This window comes from Abramis brama, assembly GCF_963993115.1.
Source record: "Abramis brama genome assembly, chromosome: 23".
NCBI classification, from domain to species: Eukaryota; Metazoa; Chordata; class Actinopteri; order Cypriniformes; family Leuciscidae; genus Abramis; species Abramis brama.
Window position 1 is genome coordinate 11480993 of NC_139985.1, and position 27877 is coordinate 11508869.

Here is a 27877-nt window from a genome sequence, read left to right on the forward strand (position 1 = left end):
CTATAAATAAAATATATATATATATATATATATATATATATATATATATATATATATATATATATATATGTACACTTATTTGTACAGCTGGAGAACATGATCATCTGGTTTTACATGAACTTGTGGAGTTCAAATTAACATTGATACACTAATATCAGTTGTAATGAATTTTTTATTAAATATAAAAATCAAAGAATTTTAACTTTGGATCCTCTTAATTATAGACCCAACTGTATAAAGGTTCTATAGTGATCACAACTGATGTTGTTTTTGTACCTCAGGCAAAGCAGTCTCTGGCCACTCTCAATAAAGACGTGCCAAAGCGTCACTCGGTGGCGATGCCATCAGAGCCGGTGGTGAACGGCAGTCAGGAGTGGGTGATGCAAGCAGACCTTCCCCTCACTGCGGCAATCAGACAGAGTCAACAAACCCTGTACCATTCACACCCCGCTGACAGGCAAGGTACAGGCCTACACAACAGCATGCAAAGATACGCCAAAGGTCTTCTTTAGTCCACTCACCCGCCCGTCTCCTGTCTCCACAGCTGCTTTGAGGATCAGCCCCTGTCACTCCCGCCAGCCCTCCGTCATCTCCGATGCCTCGGCGGCCGACGGCGACCGCTCTTCCACCCCGAGCGACATCAACTCGCCCCGCCACCGGACTCACTCCCTCTGCAATGTAAGAGCTGCCTGGCACCCCCGACCAAGTAAACAGCCTTCCCAACTTGCTTTTATCTCCACCTTCACTCTTCTCAAATATTCAGTCCCTGCGCTGCTCATCAGCATGGCTTCAGGGGCGCGTTTTCTGTTGATGGTGGTTCATGCAGATCAAAAGATACAGTTTGTACCTGTAAGAATTAGTCGTGCTCTACAAGACTCAACTGAATGTGTTTGTTTTGCACATTTGGCTTGTAAAGACCACTATTTTGTGATTATAGTATTTCTAAAAAATATTGAATTAGTTAATTAGTTGAATTCAGTTTTAGTTTAATTAAGTGCTTTTGTCATTTTTATTAGTTTTTGTACTTTTTTTAATTAGTCTATTTAGCTTTAATTCAGCTTTAGTAATTTTAGTACTTCAACTTATTTCAAGTAGTTGACAAAGCAGCATTACTAATGTTCGTTTAAGTTTTTAAAGCTTTAGTTTTTCATCTATTATTATATTTTATTTCAGCTTCATTTAAATTGCCGGAAATAGTTTTTAATAGTTTTCGGTTTAGTTTTAGTTACCAATAACAAAGCTGGTAGAAACAGCATTAAACATTTATACGTGATGTACCAAAATGCCCAGTGACCAGCCATCCATTTTATAATAATTAATATGGGATCTCCATATGTGTTAGAAGATTTTTGTCATTTTTATTAACTCGTAAAAATAATAATAATAATAATTAAACCAGTCTATGCTGGTTTTCTGATCTGCCAGCCTGGTCACGCTGCTCTGTTAGCTGGTTTTAGAGGGATTTTGGGTCCTTTCCAGATTGTCAGACTGGAAGACCAGCTTAAACCAACAAACTAGATTGGTTTCAGCAGGGACTGGAGAGTACACCTGGTGGCATATTGTTAATGCCCCTAGGCAGCTATAGAAAGACTGAAGTCAACAACAAAATCTGACAATAGTGGTATCATAAATGTAGCATTTTTGGATCAAATTGCTCTAAACAAAAATGTTATGCTAATCAGAAAGGTGATTGGCTCCTTTAACTGAAAAGGACATCATATTGATCACTATTATTTCTGCCAATCTTATTTCTGTGAGTGGTCTAATACTTTTCTTTAGGTTTTTTATAGCAACGACTGCAGTTTTTGGTAAAAAACAAAAACAAAAAAACAATCAGAGTGTGTGGGCCCCTGAAGCAGTGCTGATGAGAGAGGGCAGATTTTCCTGAGATTCCTGATGAAACCACATGACTGACCTGCCCCCATATGTCCACCATTACTTTTCTATTCTCTCTTCTCCTTCCTCTCTCGCTGTCTCTGTTTCTGCCTTTTCTTGTGCTTGCTTCAGTCCATGGAGGACCTCGAGGACCAGAAGCGTAAGAAGAAGAAGGAGAAGATTAGTCTCGGCTCACTTTCTCGAGTGTTTGCCCGGGGAAAATCTCAACGCAAGTCCTTGGATCCGGGCCTGTTTGATGGTACTTCCACCCCTGATTACTATATAGAGGAGGATGCTGACTGGTGATAGTGCTATTGCGTGTGTGTGTGTGTGTGTGTGAGAGTGTGTGTGTGTGTGTGGACGTACGCCTGGAAATGTATGAGTTAATGTGTGTCTGTGAGCGTGCATAAGCGTTTGTGTGTGCCTTCAAATGTATTCCCCGTGAAAAATACAGGAAAGAGGAAGAACTGCTGCCTCCTTGAAATGTACATAACGACACTTAAAAACATCTATGTAAATGAAATATATATTTATATATGTATGCATATGTACATATGTTTACATTGATATAAATATATACATGGGATCATTTGCGTGTGTATATGTTAATGCTGTTATAATGCTTTATTTGTGGTAATATGTCTCTTTTTTATGAACTGGAAACTTGAATTACTGCTGAGCATTTGTAAATAGGAACTCTTTGTGCACCTTGTGTTTGCTGATGTCTTCATGTGGAATGCTTCTTTTTCATGACTGCTTTTACCATGAACCCAGAGCTCCAGGCTGTCTTCATACACCATAGCGTGAGCTCCATCTGAAAGATTTAAAGGTGCACTCTGTCATTTTTCCCATCATGAAAATTTTTAAATGTTAACATGACCATGATCACATGAGACGTGAGCCAAATAAAGCTGTTTTATGTCAGCGGGTCAATGCATGGGCGGCCATGTTGAGATCACATGACCAGCTAATGTTATTTATTTTATTTTGGTAATTTACCTATTATTGGATTCTTCACTTCACTCTCTCTGCTGACTTAAAATATGACATTTCGACTCTAAACTTAGTGCTCATGCCACTAGGTGTCAGTATAAGGCCGATTCACACCGAGGACAATAACTATTACAATAGTTTAAAAATAATTCTACATGTAAAAGAAAAGTCCACACCAACTATAATGATAACGGCACACAGAAACAATATCATTGGAATCACTTTAAAAAAAAAATCAGCTGATGAATGATAAAAACATGGACAGCTAATCAGAATCCATCCTGTTTTAATAAGCATGAGCATTTAAAGCAGCAGACTACAGAACTGCAGCACATGTATAATAAACAGAAGAACGATAGAGTCCGTTGGTGTGGACGCTAATATAGTTATCGTTAAAGTTTCTTTCTTGTGATAAATGTGAATATGCCTTAAAGGGACCCAAAAATGAAAATTTTGTCATAACTTACTCACCCTCAGGTTGTTCCAAACCTGTACAAGTTTATCTTTTCTGTTGAACATTGACTTTCATGGTGGAAAAAAATACTATAGAAGTCAATGGCTACGTCACTGTTTGATTACCATGATTCTTTGTGTTCAACAGAAGAAAGAAACTAATAGCAACATGAGGGTGAGTAAATGATGACGTAATTTTCAGTTTTGGGCCAAGATGGCAGTCAGCACAATATTAACGAAAAATTACTGAGTGCACTTTTAATGTTAGGATCTACGGAGTTACATCCGGATAAGATGGTTTTCTAAATGTTTGCCTTAGCTGTTCACCTCAGTAATCTAATCGCTAAGGAACATCTGCGTAAAGCTGCGGTCAAATATCTCTGTGAGATTTTGCGGGGAAAAAAAGGTCTAATGTCCATCGTCAGAAATGCAGCGATGTAAGAAGCACAGCTCACACAGAAGTCACTTTCTGTTGGTGGATGCGGCGAATCCGCATGACCTCGAACACTAGCAAAATCTGTGTAGAGAACTTTTTAGCCCTCACAGGAAATTACTGGATTTTGCCCGCAAAATTTTGCAGAGAATGGGCCGCACCTTAATGGGTGAATTTTGTGTGTTTACCTCAAGAGTTACACTCAGACAGCTGCCAAACCGAGATCATGATCATTTGAAAGCTAATATTTTATTATGCATTATGTCCTCTTGCAAGGCTGCACCAAGGATCTTTTTAATCTTGACAAATGTGAAATGAAAACCTCTTAAAATCTGTACTTTATTGTCTGGAAAGACTGAATAAATCGTATTTTAGGCAGTTTAGTTCCATTATGATGGTAGATTGCAAAAGGATGGAGTAATTCAGTTAGAAAGTTACATCATGCATCAGACTGGCCTTGTCGAGCTATTTTTGCGTGGTCTGATGCTTCTCAGATCACCTGCCCCTTTTATGCTAAAAGACATGTAGCATTATTTATTAGACTGTTTCCATATTAAAAAAATCTCACATTTTATAACCTATGAGGAATTACGTTTGATTTTGAAGTGATATCGGAAAAGTTTCTTTCCACTATTTAAACACGGATCTGGAATATTCTCAAACCAGGTGCTGACCTTACATCAATAAAGTGCCAAAGGGTTATAGTGCATCTTGCAGAAGAACACAAGAAAATACATAGGAATATTCTTTTCTCTGCTCTATCAAGTGTGCAAATATAATGCCTGTAAGAACTCACAACACACCCTGCTTCATAACATTCTTTTCCATTAATGTTGAACCCAATGATGTCATCATGACTCTTGTCTCGCTGACATATCACATATTTCTTTCCGTTTCAAGCTTTCCTTTGCATCTTGGTGGCACTGATTTTTTTTTTTTTCCTTTTTTTTTTTTTTTGATCTTTTAAATTAAAACTGAACTTCATTCCTCATGTCACTCTAATGATTTTATGTTGTAAGGTTTGTAAAGTAGATTGTGAGATATAAGATTAAATCTATTAAAGAATTTATTTAAAGATTAGGAAAGAGGTCATTTCAATGAAACCAGACTATCTTTGAATTTACAGAAAGACTGATGAGAAGGTTTTAACACTCTGGAGATTTAAAAAGAAAAAAGAAACAATTAAAATAAACTTATTTTAAAATAAAAACACATAACCCAACATCCATGTGCCTTTCTTCTTGACCCTGTGTGTGTGTTTGTGTGCAAGTTGTCATAATGGTTTCCTCTTAACCCTCTTGTTCTGGGGTTGCCATGGTTTGGGGTGACCCCGTTCCCACCATCTGTGTTAACACGTGTCCTAACATTGTCTTACCTCAGTGGATGAGAATGCCCCAAACTCACTACATTCATAACTCATATGAATATGTCAACTGGAACCAGTCTATCATGTGCACCGTTATCCAAAACATGAGCACGGTCATGTGCACTTCTACCCAAAACATCATCTCATGACTACCAACTGATTTCATTTAGTTTAAGGCTTTATTTTAAAACGCTACACATTTATTAGGATTTATATATCATAAAAAAGTACATTATATAGGCCTATTTGAGTTTTCTTTTCACAGCCTCATGAAGCATGATGGAGAGCATGCTACAGTAAATTCAGAGCAATTGGGTTTTTCCTTCTCATTAATTGAAATGGAAACAGATTGCGATCTCCATTAAAATCCATTTTTTCCATAAGCCAGCGGATGCTCTCAGATGTCTCGAACAAGGTCAAGGCTCGGTCTTTGCTTAGACAAACGCCTGCCTATTTCCTCTAAAGGTTCGAAATAGGTGTCCTCTGCCCCGATGCCCATCAAATAATGAGTCTTATAGAGGTAATTTTTTCAGCTAATTAAAATCTGATGAAGCCTCGAGAGAAGAATGATTCAGTCTGAACCCTCAGGGTGATTTCAATCTTGTTTTATACCTGCCAAGGACACACTTTTAGCGTTAGGAGGGCTATATTAGAAACCAAATAATGTACTTAATTAGCTATATATCTAATTAATTCAGATTCAACTGAAAGTCGAGGTCTTCAAGGATGACATCACTGCAGCAGTATGAGCTCAGTTAAGAGTTTAAATGGCGCCACCTGCTGGTGTCGACATAGAACTGTATGTGTGGATTATATGGCATTAATAAAATCTGGTGACTTTCATTTGGTGGTGGTTTAATGGACCGTCATTACAACAATATAAAAACAGTATGATTTTAATTGTAATCAAATAGTCTACAATGAATACACAGATTATTTACTTTTAAAGAATTTTCACTCAGGAATTGCTAGTAAATTTCACAGTCCCACTTTGTAGCAAGCGCCTTCACCTACTATGTACTGATATTTAATCAATTGATATAAAGCACTTATAGTGTAAATACATGTTTTATGTTGTACTTATATTTTAAAAATACCTGCATGTAAATATTTTCTGTAATTAGATTTGAACCTGTGCCTATAACCTTACCCGTAACCCACCTCAATAGCAACAAGTCTTTTGTTTTACAACATAAACAAAATAAGTACATTGTACCTAACCTTTTTAATGTAAGTACATGATAGTTGTAAAAAAAAAGTGATAAGTGAAAGTGGCATGTGCTGGCCAAGTATGGTAACTCATAATTGGAATTTGTCCTCTGCATTTAACCCATCCAAGTTAGTGCACACACATTAGCAGTAATGAGTAGTGAACACACACTGCAAACCGTGGACACACACACCTGGAGCAATGAGGGGTTAGGAAATGACTTCAGTCATTTCTTGCCGGTATTGAGAATCGAACCTGCAACTCTTCAGGTTACCGCTCTCTAACCATTAGCCACGACTGCCCCTTATAAAACTGATAAAGCACCTAATATAAAGTGTAAGCAGCAATTTCACAAATTACAAAGAAACGGCAAGTTAAAGCATTGAATTAAATGTGAAATTTTGAAGTTTAAAGACTGAAATAGTAACTTGTTTTAAAATTGTGGTCAATCCACTAAAAACAAAAAGGCCTGTGACTGATAACCATGTACTTATATTCCTGTTATAGTAAAAATGCTGTAAAACGTTCTTGTTAGTTTCACACAGGAAGGGGAAGTAAGTTGAGTGGTTTTCAAGTGAAAGTCTGAGGTGGTAAAAGTGGTTTTATTTCAGAGCGTGTGTGGGTTATATGAGGATAGATAAGGCCTGTCGATGTTGACCGCAGGCCTAATCGTGGCTGTCAGTTCTTGCTAGAAAGCAATGATTCATTTAAGAAGCTTTTTAAGAGCAGAAAATACTGAAATTAAACAGGAGGATATGGAGGTGGGTGCTTTTCCTGCACAGCAATAAAAAAGCTTTTATGTGCAAAATGGATAAGGCATTTTTGTTTTGCTCTCAACCCCTCTGAACCCCTTAAATTTGCCCCCCCCTCCTCCTCCCCTCCTGACCAATCCAGACTCAGACAGCCTCTCCAGCCAGACCCAGCCCAGCCTATCAGATGGCGAGGAGCAGCTGGAGCGGCTGCAGCAGGCGGAGCTTACGCGGAGCAAGCCCATGTCTCTGTGGAGGGCGCTCACAGTGCAGGCCTGGCTGGAGGTTGTCATGGCAATGCCCATGTACATGCGTGCCTGCTCTGAGAATGTCAAGAGTGGGAAGGTAAATGGTTCTCCTCTTTATTTTTTCCTGTTCTTACCATGTGCATTTTTAACCCTTTTTAAAAGCAAAAACACAAATAAATACAACTAATAAGCTATTTATAATCCTCTCCTTGATTAAGTGATATTCTAGGATAACATTTTCAATTCTGCAGCCGCTGATTATACTTTAGTACTATTACTTCCCTGATGCTTCCAATGTGCACTGACATGAATCTAGTTAATGATTACTCTGTTAAACTGGAAGACCTAGGTGATGATGTCAGCGAGCTGCTTCCTGTTGCAGGTGTTGTTGGGGTTGACCGATGAGGATCTGGAGCTGGGGTTGGGAATCAACAGCCCCATGCACCGCAGGAAGCTGCGTCTAGCTATTGAGGACTACCGAGAAGCAGAGAATGGACGAGGGTGAGCGGCCACACTTGCTTAGATTAGATAACATTCACACACACACACACACACGAATGCATTGGCATTGGTTTTGCGTTTCAATTTTGTCACTCAGACTTTCCAAAGCTGCTGATATGGATCATCACTGGGTGTCTCAGACCTGGCTGGGTGACGTCGGGCTCCCCCAGTACTCACAGGTCTTCCACAACCAGTTAGTGGACGGCAGAGTGCTGAACTCGATCACACGAAGAGACCTGGAAACCATCTTCAACATCACCAACAAGTTTCATGTTACCAGCATCCTATCAGCCATTCAACTTCTGCAAATGCTTAATTTCGACAAAGAGGTAAGATTTCTTTGTATACTCACATTCACTCTGAAAATATGCAAGTATTGTTGGTGATATTGTAAAATACACTGATGCTTTTATCATAACATCTCTGCAGATTATACAGGCACGTCGTGCTCAGTGTGAGAATCGAGATCTGGATCCGGTGGTCTGGACCAGCCACCGTGTCATTAAATGGATCAGAGACATTGATCTTAAGGTGGGTAAGACCTAAAAATTCATGTACACTATCATTGAAAAGTTTGAGGTTGGTAAGATTTTCAGTTTTGCTTTATATGTTTGTGGAAACCATGTTTTGTTTTTGTTTTTCTCAGGGTTCTTTGATGAATAGACCCCCGGATTCACAGACAGGGTTTGAACCTAGTCCCAGACTAAAATGATGTTTTAACTGAAAGGAACTTACACTGATATATCTTAAAATATGTCAGTACCACTGTTTTGTCTCAAGATGCACAGCAGTACTGTTTTTTCTTATGCACATTTATAAAAGCTACTTAAATGTCCTAATTAACCTTAAGGCCTAATCCTGGCTTAATCTAAGCCCTGTCTGTGAAATCAAAAGAACAGCGTTTATTAGATTTTTTTTTTTTTTTATGCATTTAAATCAATTTAATGCATCCTTGCTGAATTAAAGTATTAATTAAAAAAATAAATAATAATAATAATAATAAAAACATTAATGACCCCAAACTTTTTAACCATGGGGAATTATTGGACCCAAAAGTAGGCTATTTGGATACTTAAACCACGCTTAAAGGGATAGTTCGCCCAAAAATGATATTTAAGCCATGATTTACTCACCCTCAAGCCGTTCGAGATGCATATGTCAATCTTTTTTCAGACGAACACATTTTCAGTTATTTTAGAAAATGTCTTAGATCTTTCAGTGGTTATAATGTGAAGCAATGGGGTCCAGCTGATTCAAGTCGCAAAATGTGCATGCATCCTTCACAAAAATAATCCATCCGGCTCCAGGGGGATAAACGAAGGCCTTCTGAGGGTAATCCGTGCGGTTTTGTCGTAAAAATATACATATTTAAAACTTTATAAACGAAAATAACTGGCTTCCGGTGGCGGTCGGCGCGCGTTCATGGAGATGGTTGCTGGCTTATGACGTAGGACGTAGCGCAGGAAGCGTCGTGATGTAGAACGAGCGTGACAGCGCAGCTAGAGAGCAGAGCAAAACAAAACTCTACGTTCGCTCTACGTCACGACGTCATTCATCTCCATGAACGCGCGCCGACCGCCACCGGTTTTGTCGTGATCTAAGACATTTTCTAAAATAACTGAAAATGTGTTCGTCTGAAAAAAGATTGACATATGCATCTCGAACGGCTTGAGGGTGAGTAAATCATGGCTTAAATATCATTTTTGGGCGAACTATCCCTTTAATGTATGTCATAATTGCAGAAATCGGAGAAAAAGTCTAGCATCATTTACTACTAGGTTTGATATTTTTTAGTAGGCTAAGACATTTACTGTCATATTATATCCAACCTGTTGAATGTTGTCTTTTATGCAGGAGTATGCTAACAGCCTTCAGAACAGTGGCATCCATGGAGCTGTGATGGTTCTAGATCCGACCTTCAGTGCGGACAGCATGGCCAAGGCTCTAGACATCCCTAACAATAAGCACATGATCCACCGTCATCTATACGAGGAAATGAAAGTGCTTCTCAACCCAGCAAGGTGTGTGCAGCTTCATTTCATAGTAATTTTTAGTAGCATATGAATATGACAAGCTGTTGCAATTAATAGTTATTAGAAAACTTGTAAACTTTAAAAGTCCTTGTGCCATTATCCACCTAATTTTTTTAAATTGCGGAAGTAAGCTGTTTTGTACCTCTAAACATAATTGGAAGCTGATGACACCGGAAGCCAGACACATTCAATTTACGCCCGCTCTTACGTGAAAAATAATGGATACCACTCGGTGGCCATCTTTGAAACGTCTCTCTGGCATCTATTTCAGTCATGCAAGTAGCAGCTCCTGTCTCTTTGAATGGAGAAACATTGCATTTTCAAAGAGAAAATTATGCGGCACTCTGACTGCAATGCTCGATTCTGAGATTTGTCAGTCACGTCATCCAGCGGTCGTCCATAGCTCTGTGTATTAGTCCGCTCATCCGAAAAAAGACCGGCGCTACTTTCACATTTCTCGTGTTTGTACATTTTGTCAAAATAAGATAGCCTATTGAATCTCAGGAACATCTTTTCTACAGTTGTAATGTTTTAAGCGCCTTTAGGACAGAATACAGAGTGACAGAGTGGTTAGTTAGCCTACTAAGAATGTCATACCTGCTTTTGAATAAAAGTGTTTTATGCCAAACAAAGTGGTTGAATTTTATATGTAACAATGTATTTTAATGATAGGTAGGTTTATTTACATAAATGTTGATTGGGTAAAGTTGCTCCAAGTTTTGTGGCACTTAAAAATTATTTCCATTTTTTTTATTTAAGCTGAAAAATAAACAAATGCCTTGAAGTACTTGCAGTATTTTTTTTATTTAAAATTTTTTTTTATTTTTTTTTTACCCCCTCCCCGCTCCCCCCCCCCTGTATTTCATTTATTTATTTTTTGCGTATAGCCGTGTAAAAATCACTCTGCTGAACAGTAACTGTATTGATCTTAAGAGTGTGACAGTAGTATTTCTGTCTTGCAGAACTAATCAGGCTCAGGACTACAGGAAAGAAGGTACTCCTACACATTCACCTGCCTCAAACTGCCGCAAAACTGAGGAAGGATTTTCTCCCAAGCAAAAAGTTGGCAAGGTAGGGGCTGTCCTTTATTGACACAAAACAGTCTGTCAAAATTAAGACAAATTGTGGACTTTGTCCGCCTATGTTATTGTTAACAATCTGTAAAAGGATAAATAGCCTTTCTGTCATTCCTCAGAGCCCTTTGAGATTCAATCCACTGGTCGCTGTTGGGAGGGACTTCACTTTTCAAGGAGGGTGTGGATCACCACCCAGAGAAGATCGCATCAAGATCCTGCAAAGGACCAAGGGCAGTCCCATGCACGGTTACTCAAGCATAGAGATCACGAATGTCTAAAGCCAACATTCTGTTTACCTTGGATGAACTAGGAAGAGTGTACCTCCCCTAACATCTAAATGGACCAAATGAGCTCAATTATTTGTAAAAGAGATTTGAAAATTGACCATTTGCACTTATGAGAATTTTGTATTGGCAATAAATCACAACTAAGCACTGAATTATACATTTTATAAACTGGCTGCATTAAAAAATTCAATATTTTGTTACTGACATAATACTTAGATGAACTTGTCCTGATTCCTGTAGATTCCAGTCAGAACTGTAGGTATGCAGCTGAAATCAATACCACATGTTCAGATGTCCATTCCCTCCATGAAGGTCATCACAACACTGTGATTTGTTTAACGTTACGGAAAACGTATGAGGAATGAGGAATAGCGCTGTGAATACATTGTGACAATGCTTTGAATGCCTCATCAATGTCTTTTCTTTGTTTGAAGACATCTGTTGACATCTGCTAAGATGTTTGTGTTTTCAAAGTCTCATTTGCATACAAAATGAAAAAAACAAGAGCCACTTTAGTAGCAATGTTGTGTGGGTAATAGATTAGTCATAAGGATCACTCCAGTTTAATTGAAATAAGGGGAATGAAAGACACAAATCTTTCTGATTCCCTTGTGATTTTCAACATCTCTGTCTTACCATGCATGCAATTCAGTTTGTTCAATGGAATATATATATATATCAATGCATTGTATAGTGACTATCATGCACAATAAGGAAATGCAAGAGTGATACGATTGGAAAGCCTTTAATCTTTTCTTTAAGAAGTGAGATAATCATTCTCTGTCATGAGCAGGGCTCCCAGATGAATGTATGCAAAGGTAAAATATAGTATACAATCTACAAGCCAATGCCACACATGTACTGCAATTTCTACAGCTGTGTTTTCCCAAGTTTTCCACACAGAGCCACAGGGCACACAAGAGCAAATCCAGTTTTGCAGCTCAGCAAGCAACAGCATTGAGCTTTGATGCAAACAGCCTCTGTCATGTGGGTCGACACAGGTTAGGTAACATGATTAATGAGTGCGTTTCACAAATTCAACCAATTGTTATTTTCAGATCTTGTTCAAATCAGTTGGAAATGCCAATTATGAATCACAGATATCCTGCTTGGTTTGACTCAAAATGTCTGTTGATAGACATTGGTCACACATCATACCAGCAGATGCACAGCTCAAGAACATAGCAGTTTCTGGTGCATTTTTAAGGTGGATTTTGCAATCACAAATCATTTTGATATCTCTGTACCTTGTGGCATTAGTGAAAATGTACTTTTGAGAAACATTTGTTTATAGATACATACCATGTGTCATTGACACAATAATCTGTATAGAAAAATAAAAACTCTACATGCATATATTTGAGTGTTGCTGTGTGTTTGTTTGTCAGGTTGGTTTTATACACTACCGTTCTAAAGTTTGGGGTCAGAAGGCTTCTTTTTAAAAGAAATGAATACTTTTATTTAACAAGAATGCATTACATTGATCATAGTGACATTAAAAATAATTGTTACAAAAGATTCTATTTCAAATAAATGCTGTTCTTCTGAACTTTATATTAATCAAAGAACCGTAAACATTTTTTCTTTATCAAGTTTCCACATAAAATTAAGCAGCACAACCATTCTCAACATTAATAAAAGCACCAGATCAGAAAATTAGAACTATTTCTGAAGGATCATTTAACTGTGAAGACTGAAGATTGGAGTAAAGTCTGCTAGAAATTCAGCTTTGCTATCATAGGAATACATTACATTTTAAAATATATTAAAATATAAAACAGTTGTAAAACCTTGTTTCATTTAATGAATTTCAGATCTTTTCTGGGTTAAAAAATAACTTTTTCATAAAGTTTCAAATGACTGTGTGTTTATGTTTTAAAACGGTTAAAAAATGTAAAAACATATAATTTCCATGGTTCATGCAGCTAACACCTTTCCGGGTAAACTGAACAGCTCTGTTATCTTATTTCTCTTCTGTGAAACCCGCCTCGCTTTAGGACCGCGCGTCCTACTAAACTCTTTACAGCTGAGGGGTTCCACTCGAGTTGATTTTAAACTAAGTTCCTGTCTCTGTTTAAGCCCACAACGTGTAGAAGCAGAGTGACTGAGGAAGGAGTTAGAATATTTATCCAGCTTTTCCTTCCATAAACGAATGAAAGGATCGTGAGGACGCTCGTTTCACCTGTGGCTGGGAGCGACACCTGCCTCAGGTACTTTCATGACACAAGGTGCGAAGGGCGTGAAACCGCGGCGGAGCTCAGGTTAGGCCGTACACTTTAGCTTCAACCTGGTTTATGCGAATTTATTTGGCGTTTTTCGGCATCGTTGAGGTGTTTAACTTTTCTGACAAAAAGTAACACCGGAGATTCTTTACAATGCTGGTGTTACAAAGATTCTTTAAAATTGTTTCAAAATATCGTGAGAGACACTCAGGGACTTCCTCTCAATAGTTTAGTGTCAGTAAGATGGCATTAATAATTCAGTAATCATTGATATTTTATCTTTGTTTTAAAATATAAAATATTTAATTGTTTCTCAATCTTCACATCTGGTGTCATAATGTCTAATACACCTATTTTCAAATGGTAAGTGAAACTAAATCTTTAAACGACGTGATGAAGGTCATTATTTTTTTTCCCAGGGTGTTTTGTAGTATAAACAGTGACACTGAAACGGTAGAAATACGATCTGCTCGAATTGCCCTTATCAGAGCTCTGGCCCTTATAAAGCTTTACCACGGTAACAGACACAATACCATGGTTTACTACTTACTTATTACAGTTATGTAGAATCATCATACCTAATATGGCATCTCATCCAAACAATTTAAGAAACTTCCTGTATTTATGTAATTTTGTTTGATTTGGTATATTTATTTATTTTTTGATGAGGTTACCACAGTAACAATTAAAGTAGTATGGTATTTTGGTGGTAACTATTGTTACAGTGGTTACCATGGTAACCATAATGTCTGCTTGTATCAGTATAAAAGCTGTAAAGGTATTTAAGTTGTCCATGGACTTCACTGTCATATCGTTTTTTTGTTTTTTTTTGTATTGTTCTATTATTTTACATAAAAACAAGACAATCTAACATAATCACACATGCAAATGGAAGCGGAACACAATACAGAACAACAACATAAAAATACATTTTAAAAAACAAAATACAACATGTTAATGATGAACTCTGTAATTGTACATAAATTATTGATTTCTTCTCTGATAGATTTCCATAATTGCTTCTTTCTATCTTTGAATTTGTGAAGGTTCTGGTTTGAACCGTGTCTTCCTAATTCATTTCAAGGCCACACAAATATTGTTTTATATTTTCAAAATGGAGGGAGTTAAGAATAGTTATTTCAGAACATTTTTCAATCATGTGAAATGTATCTGTCTGATTACTTCACCCCAATATTTTTCTATTAATATATGACAATTCGAAATAAAATATGACTCTGGTTGCCCGTATTTTATCCATGATTACAACCTCCCTTTTCAGAACTGTTGTATTTAGTTTCTATAACCAGTGTTAAAATTAGTATTCCAGACGAGACACGAATGCAAGCAGTTTATTTTACCATTGTGTGACCATTCTGCTATGTATTCTGTAAGAATAAGTTCAGATAAGGTCATGGGGTGCATGTTTAGATGGGGGCATTTAGTGACCTGTGGATCTCTGTCTGTTTACCTCAGGACGGGGAGCAAGTGTTGCTCTGTGTATTTGGACAGGCCTTCCTGGTCTTTTGTCATATTTCCCTATTTTATGTTTCTTTTGTTTTAACCAGAATTTAATCTTCTTTGCTCTCATGGACTTCTTTTGAAGACTTGTCACGTACCAAAATCTGCATGTGATTAATATGTTTCATTTAAGGCTAGAATTGTGCAAATAATTAAGGCTGTTTTCTCACAGATTCTCTCCTGAGGATGAATTCTATTGATTTTTAAAATTAGGGATGCAACGATCATGATTTTTCATTGCCGATTCTGTTTTTTGGGGGGGTTTTTTACAAGCAAATTGGCCGATTTCGATACCGGTTGCTGCTTTTAATCATGATCCGAACAAAGATGCTACACTCATGTAACATGAGCAGTTGTTTTTGACTTAAATTAGACTTAAAGCAAAAACAGAATGATCTGACTTTAGCTTTGTGACATTTTGCTGCACAAAACAAAAACCGCAGACAGACTGAATGAAAATGTAAATTCACTCTCTGAAAGTAGATGGTGCTTGTGAAACAGCAGTGATATAGTGTTTCCTTGGTTAGCACTGTACACTTATAAACACTAATTTATACAGAGGTAAGATGATAAGATAATGCCACTGAAACTTTTCTGAAGGCAGTCAGTGTCCTTTATAGATCCATTCATATTGACCCTCAATTCAATATTTATATTTTTCTTCCAATTTTTGGGGGATCACGAACAGTTATCTTGCTGTGCCTGGTACAGTATTTTTTCTGATGGCACGTATCTTTGTGTCCATCTTGAGTGATGTCTAACTGCAGAACCACACATCACAGCAGCCTGAGGACAGCAGCGTCAGACCCGAAGTAAGGATAATGCTGATGCTCATCCCGCCCAAACACTAACCCTACCCTTCACAATAAGCTCTACCTTAACGAATGCCCAACCACTAAATCTACCCTTAATGATAGATAAGCTATAAGCTCCACCCCAACACCGGTCTGATACTGCTGGCCTGGCGCTGCTGTCCTCAGACTGCTGTGAAGTATGGCTCTGCGTTTGGTTAATAGTGTCCATTACAGGCCAGAGTGTTCAGTCTCTGGCCTGTGTTAACGTCCTGTTTACAGACTTCATAATATTTTCACATAAATGACATTTTGGGTAATGATTGCAATGGAGTTTGTGCACAAGTCCAGAATAGAGATCAGCCAAAATAAAAATGACAAACCGACCGTGTTTGGCGCAAATACCGTCCGGTTCTCTGCTGAATAATGCTACCTGTCAGATTCTGCTACCAACACTATTTGCATTGCTTTAAGGGTAGATTTAGGGTATGTGTAGGTATAGATGTTAATAAAGCCTCAAACCACACGAATATGATGCTGGTAGCATTTTTTTGCTGTCGAATTGTGCTAACGAATTTGTTTTAATGGGAGGTAGTCAAATCTGAAATCGTCAGAACTCCGGTCGACTGGTGCGTCTCTATTTAAAATCCCTTTGAACAAAACTCCTCCTGCCAGTCTTGGAAAAACAAAGACAGGCTTTTACCATTAGTGTGCACATTTTTCAGTGCTTGTCATGTCTTGCTCTGTGACAAACCTGTTTTATTAGTGTCCCTAAATGTACAAGGCTTTCTTAAACTAACCACACTTTCTTTCTACACAGACGATTGCTCTCTTTCTGTCTCTCTCCATCCGTCCATTCCTCATTCCTCTCGAAATATGAATAACAGAATCATTCATTTGTTCTTCATCCTGACCTGAAGCCACTTGTTGTAAATCAAAATCTGAACATTATAAAACATATTTGACCATTTACTTTTCACCCTCTAATAAATTACACCCACAGGCGGATGATGAGTCATCCTGAAAGGTCCCATAATGCCTGCAATCCTGATTTCTGTTTTAGTGGTCTAACTGAGCACATAACGTAAAACATTTGTAAAAAACACCTTATGATAAAATGTGGCTACTCGTCTAACATTGCACACAGTATTTACATCTTGTTAAATGGAACTGTATTGAGAGAGTCTTGTAAAAATACTAAATACTCTGAGCATTTTGTAAGAATTCAATGAATTCGCCTAATTTTGGTTTTGCTAAAAAAAAATAGGCTGTTTGTCCTGTTTTAATGTGAATTTAAAGTAGATTTTACCTAAAATGACACCCCTTCCCCATTTTCATTCTGAGCACAGTGAAGTGCCCACATTCACGAGTGAACAATGCTGTGTTGTTATGGCAACGGTTAGTGTACAGCAGCAACCTAACCTTAGTGCACTGGATCAGTTTTAGGTGATTTTTAGTGTGCAACTGTGCATGTCTTCCTGATGGGTCTTAATCTTTACTTTCAAGGATATTTGCTGAAAGCTGTTGTTGATGTTATGAAAATGAGTATGGATGTGGGAAAGAGTCTAAAAGTCGCAAGTGTTAGGCTAAATGTTGTCTTTTTAATGCACTTATTTTACCACATCGAAATGGTTCCTGTTGCTTAATAGTAATGCTGTCATTTGAGGAGTTCAGAAATCATAATTTTGTTTTTTTGGCTGAAATGTCACATTTCCTTTTTATCTTTTATCACATCCCAACAAAGACAGGAAGCTTTTTAGCATTTGCACAACAAAATAAAGATCAAAGTGTGTGTCACACACACACACACACACACACACACACGTTGTTGCACAAGCCTTATTGACTCATAAACCGGCTAAATTAGTTCAACTGTATTTTCTACCAGGCTTTTTTTTGTGTGCCAGGCACAAACTGCGTACAAACTGGTTTTTATGCTCAACATTAAAAATGTAACTGATGATTACAATTACCCCCTTATGATTCTTTTATTGACACCCACACAACAAATTGGCTCAAATAAAGTGTTTAACTGTGAATGTGAATCGTCTGTCTGTTGGTTTTTGATTGGATGGAGGCTGATCTAAATACGAGCTTGCAGTGAATTGTAAGAAGGGGGCGGGGTTTAAGCCGACAAAACGATTGGAGGAGTCCTGCATACATCACCAGAGAGAAGTCTGACGTTTCACTGCAAGATCGACTTCTGGTGGATATAATTTTGATGGAAAAATGATGAGGTCAAAAAAGAAACGTATTCAAGGATGAATCGGTCACAATAAGATCAATAACATGACCGGCCATCTTTAGATTATGACCAAAACCAATTAGATTCTTTAATTGTCAGGCCTGAAAACTCCCATAAAATCCCTCAACTTGGGTTTCCCTGGTCATTTCGCAAATACGAGGCTGACATGACTTGAAAGCAGCACAAAATTTGTATTAAGAGTTGTAGAGAGTTGTACAATGTCCATACATGGTAATTCTTTCAATGACATGTTGGAATGTTACCACTTGACCTCTATAGCGGCACTGAGCCAAATGGATCATTTTTTGCTTTAGAGTCTCTCTCCAATGAGCTGAAACATAGAAACCCTTTTCTTTTGTTCCCAGTCATTTCCAGGAAGTATGTCCCTTTCAATGAAATGTTTATGGTTGTCTCTTTTTTTTTTTTTTTTTCTTCTTCTTTCATGTCACAGTTCTGCTCTCATCCTCCACATTTGGACCACCCTTCCGGAGTAAGTGTATGTTTGTGAATATTCGAGAGGATCATTTACAGCTATGTGCGCCAGTGGGCAGCCTCTGTGTTCAGGAAGCAGGCGTTCACCCACCAGTCAGGAGGGCAGTAGTTCAGGCTCCCAGTATGCTCTCTGTGCACTGGGTGTGGGCCTGGTGGCTCTTGGTGTTGTCATGATCGTGTGGAGCATAGTCCCTTCTGAAGTGACACAGTTGCACAATTCTACAACCACGAACAATGGAATTGCCAGTGGGGATGTAGGAAAGACATCGTCTGTTGCGTTTGTGCTGGTTGGAGCTGGTGTTGTCATGTTGCTCCTTGCCATATGTCTCGGGGTGAGGAACAAGAAGCGGATGAGAGACAGGGAAACTGCTGGTAGAGGCCGTGCTGATGATGTGGATCATGTCCATAGAGATCAGGATGAGGAGTGAGTACTGCTCTATACTCATTACACACACCCTCTCTGTAGGATGTTAAAAGATGATGAAAAGATTCATGTCTAGGGATGCACCAATATTACAATTCTGGCCGATTAAGATATGTCAATAATTATTTTCCTGGACGATAACTGATAAATGGCTGATATTAAAATTAAATGCATTTTAAAATCTGTCATTGAAATGCGAGATTATTATTATTATTATTATTATTATTATTTTGAGATTTGCTAAGTATTACATTTAACAGTGTTATTAAAGTTCTGGGGTCCGTAAAAAATCTATTTAAAAATAAATGCGGTTCTTTTGAACTTTCTATTCAACAAAGAGTCCTGAAAAAAATGTATCACTGCTTTCACAAAAATATTAAGCAGAAGCACATAATTATAAGATATGTTTCTTGAGGATCATGTGACACGGTTCAGTTTTGCTATCACATGAATTAAATAGCCTACATTTTAAAATATACTAACATGTAAAACTGTTATTTTAAATTTTAATAATATTTCACAATTTGTTTTACTGTTTTTTTTGATCAGATAAATGCAGCCATAAAAAAAATTCGGTCACACTTTAGATTAGGGTCCAATTCTCTCTATATTAACTCTTACGACTATTACTTGTTAGTAAGGTAGTTGTTATGTTTAGGTATTGGGTAGGATTAAGGATATGGAATATGGTCATGAAGCATAAGGCATTAATATGTGCTTTATAAGTACTAATAAACAGCCAATATCCTAGTAATATGTATGCTAATAGGCAACAAGTTAATAGTGAGAACTGCACCCTAAAAAAGTGTTACCAAAAATTCTTACCAACCCCAAAGGTGTAGTGTGTATATAAATGATTAATAATAATTCAAGATGTATTTTTCTAATATCAGTACAGATATATTGTGCAAAGTGAAGCATTTTGACTTTTTGACTATATGTTATGTTTACCTGCATGCAACTCATGTCATGATATCTATGTAAATATTAGATCAAGTGAACCCATACCCAGCTTTGACGTCCCCACCTATGAGGAGGCGGTCACCAGCGGACGGTACCCTGTTCGACAGAGCAACTTGCGACAGAGTTACCAGCTGCCCTCGTACGAAGATCTGATTGGTGCCGTTGAAAATGAAGGCCAGCAACCGAAAGAAGGTAATGGCCAAGAGGCCGCTCAGCCGACTCCTGCGGCGCCCACCCGCACCAGCAGCAGGGCCAGCCGCCTCCTCAGACCTCTCCGAGTGCGCAGGATCAAGTCAGAGAAGCTCCACGCCAAGGATATTCGTTTGAATATCCAAAAGCCTGGACAGGGTAGGGTGGCCATTGAACCACTGACCCCACCACCACAGTATGAGGACAAGCCCCCTCAACTACCCACAGAAACAGTGTAGTCATTGTCAATGGATTTTTTATCAAGTGTTTGCATCTGTGGGTTGCTTGGGAAATGTTGACTCATCTGTGCAGAAGCAGAAAGTTTCAGTTAGAGCTATAAATATATTTCTAAATCTGCCAGTTTATGAAATTGGGTACAATTGTCAATTTCTTTCTTGGACAAAACACTAAAGCCTACTTGAATGTGTTTTTTTTTTTTTTTTAAATCAGAACTATCTATATTCTAAGATGGATATTACAGTAATTTATTGTTTTTTTTAAACTGTATGAAGAGGGATATGAATACCACAGCGTGTTTCTTAAGATAGAGATTCACCGTTTACTTCCAAAGAACTATACAATGTACACTGCAAAAAACTAAAAACAAATTCTTATTAGAGAATAACTTGCGACTCAAGATGCCATGATTGAAATGCCAAACAGTAGCTGCTGTTTTTTGGAAAAGGCTTTTTACATGTTGTTCTAAATCTGAATGTTATAGTTTTTCAGCTTCATTTTTTACTCTGAATATATATATATAATACATTTGAACCAGTTGTGCTTCTGTGGCCAATTTTGCAGGAATGCAAAATTAATGTATATAATAGAAGATGTAATTCCAACTAATTTGCTTAACTAATTTATTCAGTTCCATTAATCCAATTAATAATTCTTTTCTTTTTTTTCAGTATGTTTTCATTAACAATGTGTCACTGTCTGTTCCATTTGCAATTAACTTTATCTGGATATATTGTATTTTAAGGGTGAAAATATTTTGACTTTTTGAATTAGAATGCAATTTCAAATATTCTTAAAACTCGTAGGAATTTATGTAATCTTGTTATTTTAGAACAAATTCTGCATTCATATGAAATTATAAAAAGTGATATAAAAAAAGGGAAAGGTCTAGATAATAGACGACAATGCACCTTTTTTTTTTTTAAGGAGCTCAACACTGAATTCCTGAAGTGCATATGTGAATTTGAAAGATTTGTCTACTATTCCAACTGCGGTTTGACTATACAAATAAGCCATCATGCTGCAAATGAACCGTTTTCAATTATAAAAATGTTGTTGATGAGCTAAACTGCACCTTTTAGCAAACGCTTTTGTTTTTATTTACAGCTTAGTTTGTTATAATTCAGTTTAATTATTTGATTAGGGTGTAGAATCTTGGAAAATTGATGCTATTATTTACTTGACAAAAGGATTAAGATTATGGTTAAGCAAATTCATTTTTTTTAAGCAGAAAAGTTTGTATTTCTGTCTGTATTTTATTTATTTCTTGTGGGACTTAATAAAATTATGTAAATATGTTTTTGTTTATCTTTATGGATCCCTAAGTTGAAACATAATGTGTGCTGATTTGTAGTGCCCCCTAGTGGCTGAGAATCGTACAAACAATATTGAAAGACTGTCAAGGATGGCAAATTTGTTTGCACTTTTCTTGCCATAACTTTTAAGAGCTGTTGTTTGACATACTGGATAATCATTTAGGCCTTTCGTTATGATACTTCTAATTTGACTCAACATGACGGTGAGTAAATGACGGTTCTAATTTCTTACTTTGAAACAACAACTTTCTTTATATTTCATTAAAATGTTATTGTAGTGTCACTGCCAACTCACACTGTTAATTTCCCATGTTTTTCATTTCAATTCTGACCATTTTCCTTTACATTTATCTTCAAATGTATTTTCCCAACCTACTTTCACCTATATATTTATCTTTCATTTTAGACGTCACCCTACAGTATGTGTGGAGTGAAAGAGGTTTGTGTTGTGACAGGTATTTGAAGCCAATTCAAACTGTGCATTCATGATAGTGTTGGATTTCAAGCAACCCCACTTCTGGCATATGTGCCAAAATGAACCATTAGACAAATGCTTGCGATTTTCTATGTTCCATGAAAAACAAATTAGGCAGTTACAATATCACCCAAATGACCCAATCTAAACAAAGCAGTATGAGTTATGCCTTTACTAAACTGTGCTCTTAGATTTTAGAACATTGGTCAAAATGACGTTTGGAAATACAATGTTTATTGTTGAGTCAGGTTTGTCATAACTTGTTTTTGTCCAAAAATGTTCAATATTACAGCATGATTGCAATGTGACATTGCTGATGTACAACAGTAAACAAGAATTGAATAACTTACCGATCAAATGTTTGGAGTTGGTATTTTTTTTTTAGTGTTGTTAACCATAAAAAGGGCAAGAATAAAGAGACATCAGAAAATTAATTTAATGCTGTTTTCCATTTTGTTAGGACACACATAATACAATTTCATGATTTTGTTTTAAAAGGAGACTTTTATTTTTGATTTTGATGTTTGTATCCCCCATGATACGCCAACTCTTAAGGGGTATAAAATCATTGAAAACAGAATGCTTGTTTGGCAAAGCATTTTACAACATTTAGCCACATTTTTAAAACAGTTATTCTCTCATAATTTAAAGTAAACATTATTTTTAAAATTCTGTTAAACAATAAGTATAGTGACTCTCTATGAATTAGCCTACCGTATCTTATTTAATATGCAAATTTGTAGGTCCTATAATTGACCAACACGACCAAAACTTTGCTGAAAAACCTGTTGTACACAATCTACTTTATGCCTTCTGCCATCTGATTGATAGTTCATACTTTTTTATCAATTAAAGTATTTTTTTGCTGTGAAATCTTTTTTTTTTTTTTTATAAAGTAAATGTAATATGAACATTTACTTAACTATAGCAATTTGGGTTTACTTGATTATTTATTCGTACATAATTTGTAATGTTAAAATGTTTTTTCATGTTAATGTAAATGCCAAATGTGACAACAGGCTTTTGGGGATGAAGGAATATATTCAATATGAGCTATAAACCTGACATATGAAATATGATAGCCTACAAAACAACAAAACAAAATAAACATAAAAATAAACATATACAAGTTTGTATGTGTGTTTTTTTTTTGTTTTGTTTTTGAGTATATTTCATTCATACACAAACAAACATCATATTTGTTTTTTAAGTCGGAGGGCGGTAGCTTCATGGGAGGGGGTCTGACACTTTCCCTTCCTTCTGCCATAGAAAGTGTTGACAGAAATTGCCTCAAAATATCCATGTATTGTTGACCTAAAACTGAATTTTGTATAGCTAACTAAATGATTAATGACTAAATGATTGAATATAATTTTTTATTTAAGAGTATTAAGTATCCCAGTTATTTTCTAAAACAGGCCACAATATATAAAGTGTACACCACCGGGTCTATTTTTATTCCCTTAAAAGGGCAACGTGGGTATTGCCTGAGATACTAACATTTACATATTATGAAAAATGTAAAAATGAATTTCATAAAATTTCAACATAAACCTAATAAGATAACGCTTAGCAACAACTTCAGTCCCATCCAAATATTGTAAATATGTGATATATCAACTTTTATCTGAAGGTGAGATTTCCTACTACAGCCAGGTGACCATGTCTATTTAAATGCTGCCAGTGAGCTAAACAAAGAATGTATGAACAAAGTCACCAGATATAAATATTCACAACAAACACCCTTTCAACATGAAACCAAAAAATGAGACCCACACTTTCACTACCTCTCTTTTTTTCTTGACAAGAATTGCGTTTATTCAAACGCAAACAACAACAAACGTAATTCTTTATTTTTCTGATGCCACTTTTATTTTGAAAGACGTGTGATGGTGATCTGTCAGATGCTGAGAAAAACGCGTTGTCCTTATTTCAGTAGGCTCTCTGCGGTTTGCAAGTTTTTGAATGTCAAAAGTCAGAATTGTTGAAGAGTTCATTGATTATATACAATTCAATAAAGGTTGGATAATCTTTGAACTACATTATGTAGTTATCTGCATGTCTTATCCATGAAGATGCAACATTGGAGAACAAGCTATTGGGGGGTTTTGAGACAGAACCAAGCTGACTGAGCAAGTTGAACTTTAGCTATAGTGGGAGGAACCCCTTTATTAATATGCATGGAGGTGCAGAATAGAAAACAAAAATAAAAAATGGTCAGATTCACTCAGTATTCCATTATCTAATTCAGTAGGGTACTATCTCCATTACAATTAAGTACAAATTTACTGTATTCAGTTGTGTTGTAGGCACTAAAACAGTCCAGTATTGTAGTCAAACTCATTTTTTATGTTGAAATAATGAAGATTTGTGCTGCCCCAGACTAGTTGTTGGCCCCTATGGCCACCCCATATGAAAAAATCAACAGTAACATTGTGAATTCAGTTAACCTACAATTTATTTAGCCTACACCCTATAGGCTATTTTAATATATTTTAAAATATAATTTATTCCACCGATTGCAAAGCTGAATTTTCATCCATTACTCCAGTCTTCAGTGTCACATGATCCTTCAGAAATCGTTCTATGAGATTGACCAATGGGAATAAAACATTCCAAATCCCACAATGTTTAAAGCTACCGTTAATGAAAGTCATTTAAAGTGTTAATTTTGTCGTAAACTCTACCGGTAAGAAGTTTGGCAGTTAGTAGGCTAAGCTTTTTTTTGTTGTTGTTGTTGCTGTTGAAAGAAATTGATACCTTTATTAAGCAAAGACACAGTAAAGCATTTATAATTTATTTAAATGAATGTTTCTTTTGAACTTTCTTTGCAAAAATGTTTTCAACATTGATAATCATAAGACATTTTCTTGAACATAGGCTATTAGTAGCCTAACCTATAGCGTAATAATAATGACGTAGTAATAATAGTTTCCTAGTAGAAACTTTAGCCAAATCTACTTAAAATCAATATTTCACGTCCATGTTTATTTGTCTATTTGGTAAATAAGCGGAATTATTAACGTATAGCTAAATTATTCTAAGCTACACATTAGCCTATTATTTAATATAGCCTACATTATTTTCACGAAACTTGTATTAATATATTCAAATGTACATGAACTACTGCTCCTGCTATTAATGTAATGTTCGTGACCTTTAAAGTTTGTTAATAAAATTTACTATAACCCTTGTAAGTAAACTCCACCCCTCCTCCATCCGCTGCAATGGTTCTACGTGTAGTTTGTGTTCCCGCTTTTGCAGCTGCTGGGGCTGCGGGGGGAGGGAGAGCTTCTCATGGAACAGCCAGCCCGGGGAGTCAGTCACATTCTTGGCCAGGATTCAATGACTGAACCAGACACAAACAAACACTGAGGGAGAGAGAGGGAGAGAGAGAGAAAGGGAGTGAGAGAGACTCACACACTCTCATAGTAAAGCGGAGGCAACTGCGCCGACGAGCTTTACACAAGGCACACATTTTGCGCGTGAGTTGCACCGAGTCTGTTTTATAGTCGGATTGAGAATTACATTTCGATCAAAACTTTAGACTTTGGGGAGGATTTTCTCGTCGCTCGGAACTCTGGTTCCTTCTGGTACGACTTAAGATTTGAACATGAAACAGTTGAATGGATTACAAGGCGGTGTTTTACGCTTTCCGAACTGACATGGACTGTTGCGACTCTTTCCGTTCACATTCACTGAATCTGTTGTGATTAGACTGCCCAGGTTTAAACATGGAGGCTCCTTCCAGCTTTCAGCAGCATCAAGGACTTCAGCAAACTCTTAAGCAGTTTCACTTGAGTTCCAAGATCTCTCTCGGCGGTCCGGCAGCCTTCTCGGCTCGGTGGCAGCAGGACATGCTGTTCAAGAAGGACGGCAAGAGCACTGAGGTGATCGTGAACCTCCCGGCGCAGACGCCCCCGGTCATGCCGGGGCCCCTATTCATCCCGTCCGACCGCTCCACAGAGAGGTGCGAGACGGTCCTGGATCGGGAGACCATTTCGTGCTTCGTGGTGGGCGGCGAGAAGCGCCTCTGCCTGCCGCAGATCCTCAACAGCGTCCTGCGAGACTTTTCCCTCCAGCAGATCAACTCGGTGTGCGACGACCTCCACATCTACTGCTCCAGGTGCACGGCGGACCAGCTGGAGATCCTCAAAGTTATGGGCATCCTGCCCTTCTCGGCCCCCTCTTGCGGACTCATCACCCAGACGGACGCCGAGCGCCTTTGCAATGCCCTCATCTACGGCGGCACGTTCCCTCCGCACGCCGACAAAGAGTTGTCGTGCTCCATCGAGCTGGAGCGGACGGAGAAGAGCTTCAAAGTTTATCACGAATGCTTCGGGAAGTGCAAGGGCCTGTTCGTGCCAGAGCTCTACTCGAGCCCCAGCGCGGCGTGCATACAGTGCTTGGACTGCAGGCTCATGTTCCCGACCCATAAGTTCGTGGTGCACAGTCATAAAAGGCAGGAGAACAGAACCTGTCACTGGGGCTTCGACTCGTCCAACTGGAGGGCTTATATTCTTTTGGATCAAGACTATAGTGACAAAGAGGAGAGCACCACACTGCAGCAGCTCCTCAATGAGTTAAAGGGAAAATTTGACCTGGGGAAAAAGCACAAGACATCTTACAAGGTGAGCTCAAAATAGATGTTATTATAGCCTAAATCTGAATCTGTTCTGTAGTACTCCAGAATTATGGATAATTTACTCCCAAATATTTATGATAAATATGATCAATGAAATGTGATCGTTAAAGTATTATGTGCGCTTTACTTCATTGATTCTAGTAGCCTACACTTGTATTGATTTTTCTCTTTGTCTTGGGCGCTATTTGATCTATTACACCTGGTTACACCTCACTGTTTATTGTGTCAAAGTAAACAAAAATATGTCAAACATATTTTCCTTCAATTTCCCCACACAGAACACACCGTGGATAACGCAAACCATACTTCACGTTTCATCCCATATTTATTGTATTCTGTGTCATTTTTAGTTTTGCCATTTTGTTTTTGAATATCACAACCTGTCCATGTTGACATTTAGTTCATTGGGATTTTTGATTCATCTTCCACCCTTTTTAAAGCCTATTTATGCTGCATTTAGCACCTACTTTTTGAGATCATAGACCGGTTGAGAATCACTGCATGTTTTTAATCCTGTAATGTCAACTTCTAATGCTATCTTTGAGCGTATTGAAATGAAGGTGGACAGCCTGCCAGTGTCCTGCACCAAACCAACATCCCCCACCCCCCATTTCTCTTCTTCTTCTGGATGCACTCAGGGGCATCTGCATATGATAAATGGAGCCTCAATTATGTATTTTGTGGGAGCCAGAGATAGACAGGGAGGCTTGGGGAAGCCAGTAATGGGCTCTGAGGTGAAGGAGGAGGGTAAGAGTGCTGTGTAGGACATTGTTTTGTGTGTGTGTTTTTGGTGGGGTGAGGGGGAGGGCAGGTTGGGGTTGAGGTCACTCTCTAAAAAGCAGTTGGTGTTGGGTCAGCGCTGGCCTTGGGTCTCCCACTGTCTGATCGGGCTCCACTCCAGGGTCAGAGATACGGCGAGCGGACAAAAGCACGGGAGTCTCGGGTTGGCTGCTCTCTCCACGCAGCAGCTGTTGAGTGTGATCGTGCTAATGGGTCTACACACATATATGTATGTGTTACCATGGTGTCACTTCAGCTGGCCTGGGATGCATGGTGTGGCAAATGCAGTTTCATCACTGTGGGAAATGTGAGAGACATGGCACATTTCAGAAATGCAGCATCATGTATATTTAACG

General features: G+C 37.7%; 3 protein-coding genes across 13 annotated transcripts in view; all 3 read left to right on the forward strand.

The window, feature by feature from the left end:
• The window catches only part of kaznb (kazrin, periplakin interacting protein b), a 144294-nt gene extending 131712 nt beyond the window's left edge, over nucleotides 1-12582 (forward strand). For 3 of the 6 annotated variants that reach the window (XM_084101657.1, XM_084101658.1, XM_084101659.1), the window contains 10 exons: nucleotides 282-462; nucleotides 545-678; nucleotides 2008-2134; nucleotides 7225-7424; nucleotides 7710-7828; nucleotides 7926-8157; nucleotides 8258-8359; nucleotides 9683-9849; nucleotides 10824-10932; nucleotides 11057-12582. In XM_084101657.1, coding sequence (XP_083957783.1) covers nucleotides 282-462; nucleotides 545-678; nucleotides 2008-2134; nucleotides 7225-7424; nucleotides 7710-7828; nucleotides 7926-8157; nucleotides 8258-8359; nucleotides 9683-9849; nucleotides 10824-10932; nucleotides 11057-11215 — 1530 coding nt within the window. In that variant the 3' untranslated portion in view covers nucleotides 11216-12582. Of the gene's footprint in view, nucleotides 1-281; nucleotides 463-544; nucleotides 707-2007; nucleotides 4977-7224; nucleotides 7425-7709; nucleotides 7829-7925; nucleotides 8158-8257; nucleotides 8360-9682; nucleotides 9850-10823; nucleotides 10933-11056 lie in introns of those variants that run through there. The other 3 variants (XM_084101660.1, XM_084101661.1, XR_014604363.1) reach the window with 2 other exon arrangements.
• Nucleotides 12583-13239: 657 nt separating this feature from the next.
• tmem51b (transmembrane protein 51b) lies at nucleotides 13240-23183 on the forward strand. Its single transcript, XM_084100089.1, has 3 exons — nucleotides 13240-13434; nucleotides 18452-18916; nucleotides 19908-23183. The coding sequence occupies exons 2-3, from the start codon at nucleotides 18534-18536 to the stop codon at nucleotides 20305-20307; spliced, it is 783 nt and encodes a 260-aa protein (XP_083956215.1). The 5' UTR covers nucleotides 13240-13434; nucleotides 18452-18533; the 3' UTR covers nucleotides 20308-23183.
• A 1888-nt stretch (nucleotides 23184-25071) lies between these two features.
• Nucleotides 25072-27877, forward strand: part of skib (v-ski avian sarcoma viral oncogene homolog b) — a 31751-nt gene continuing 28945 nt past the window's right edge. For 3 of the 6 annotated variants that reach the window (XM_084100499.1, XM_084100501.1, XM_084100502.1), the window contains exon 1: nucleotides 25441-26727. In XM_084100499.1, coding sequence (XP_083956625.1) covers nucleotides 25831-26727 — 897 coding nt within the window. In that variant the 5' untranslated portion in view covers nucleotides 25441-25830. Of the gene's footprint in view, nucleotides 26728-27877 lie in introns of all 6 variants that reach the window. The other 3 variants (XM_084100500.1, XM_084100498.1, XM_084100497.1) reach the window with 3 other exon arrangements.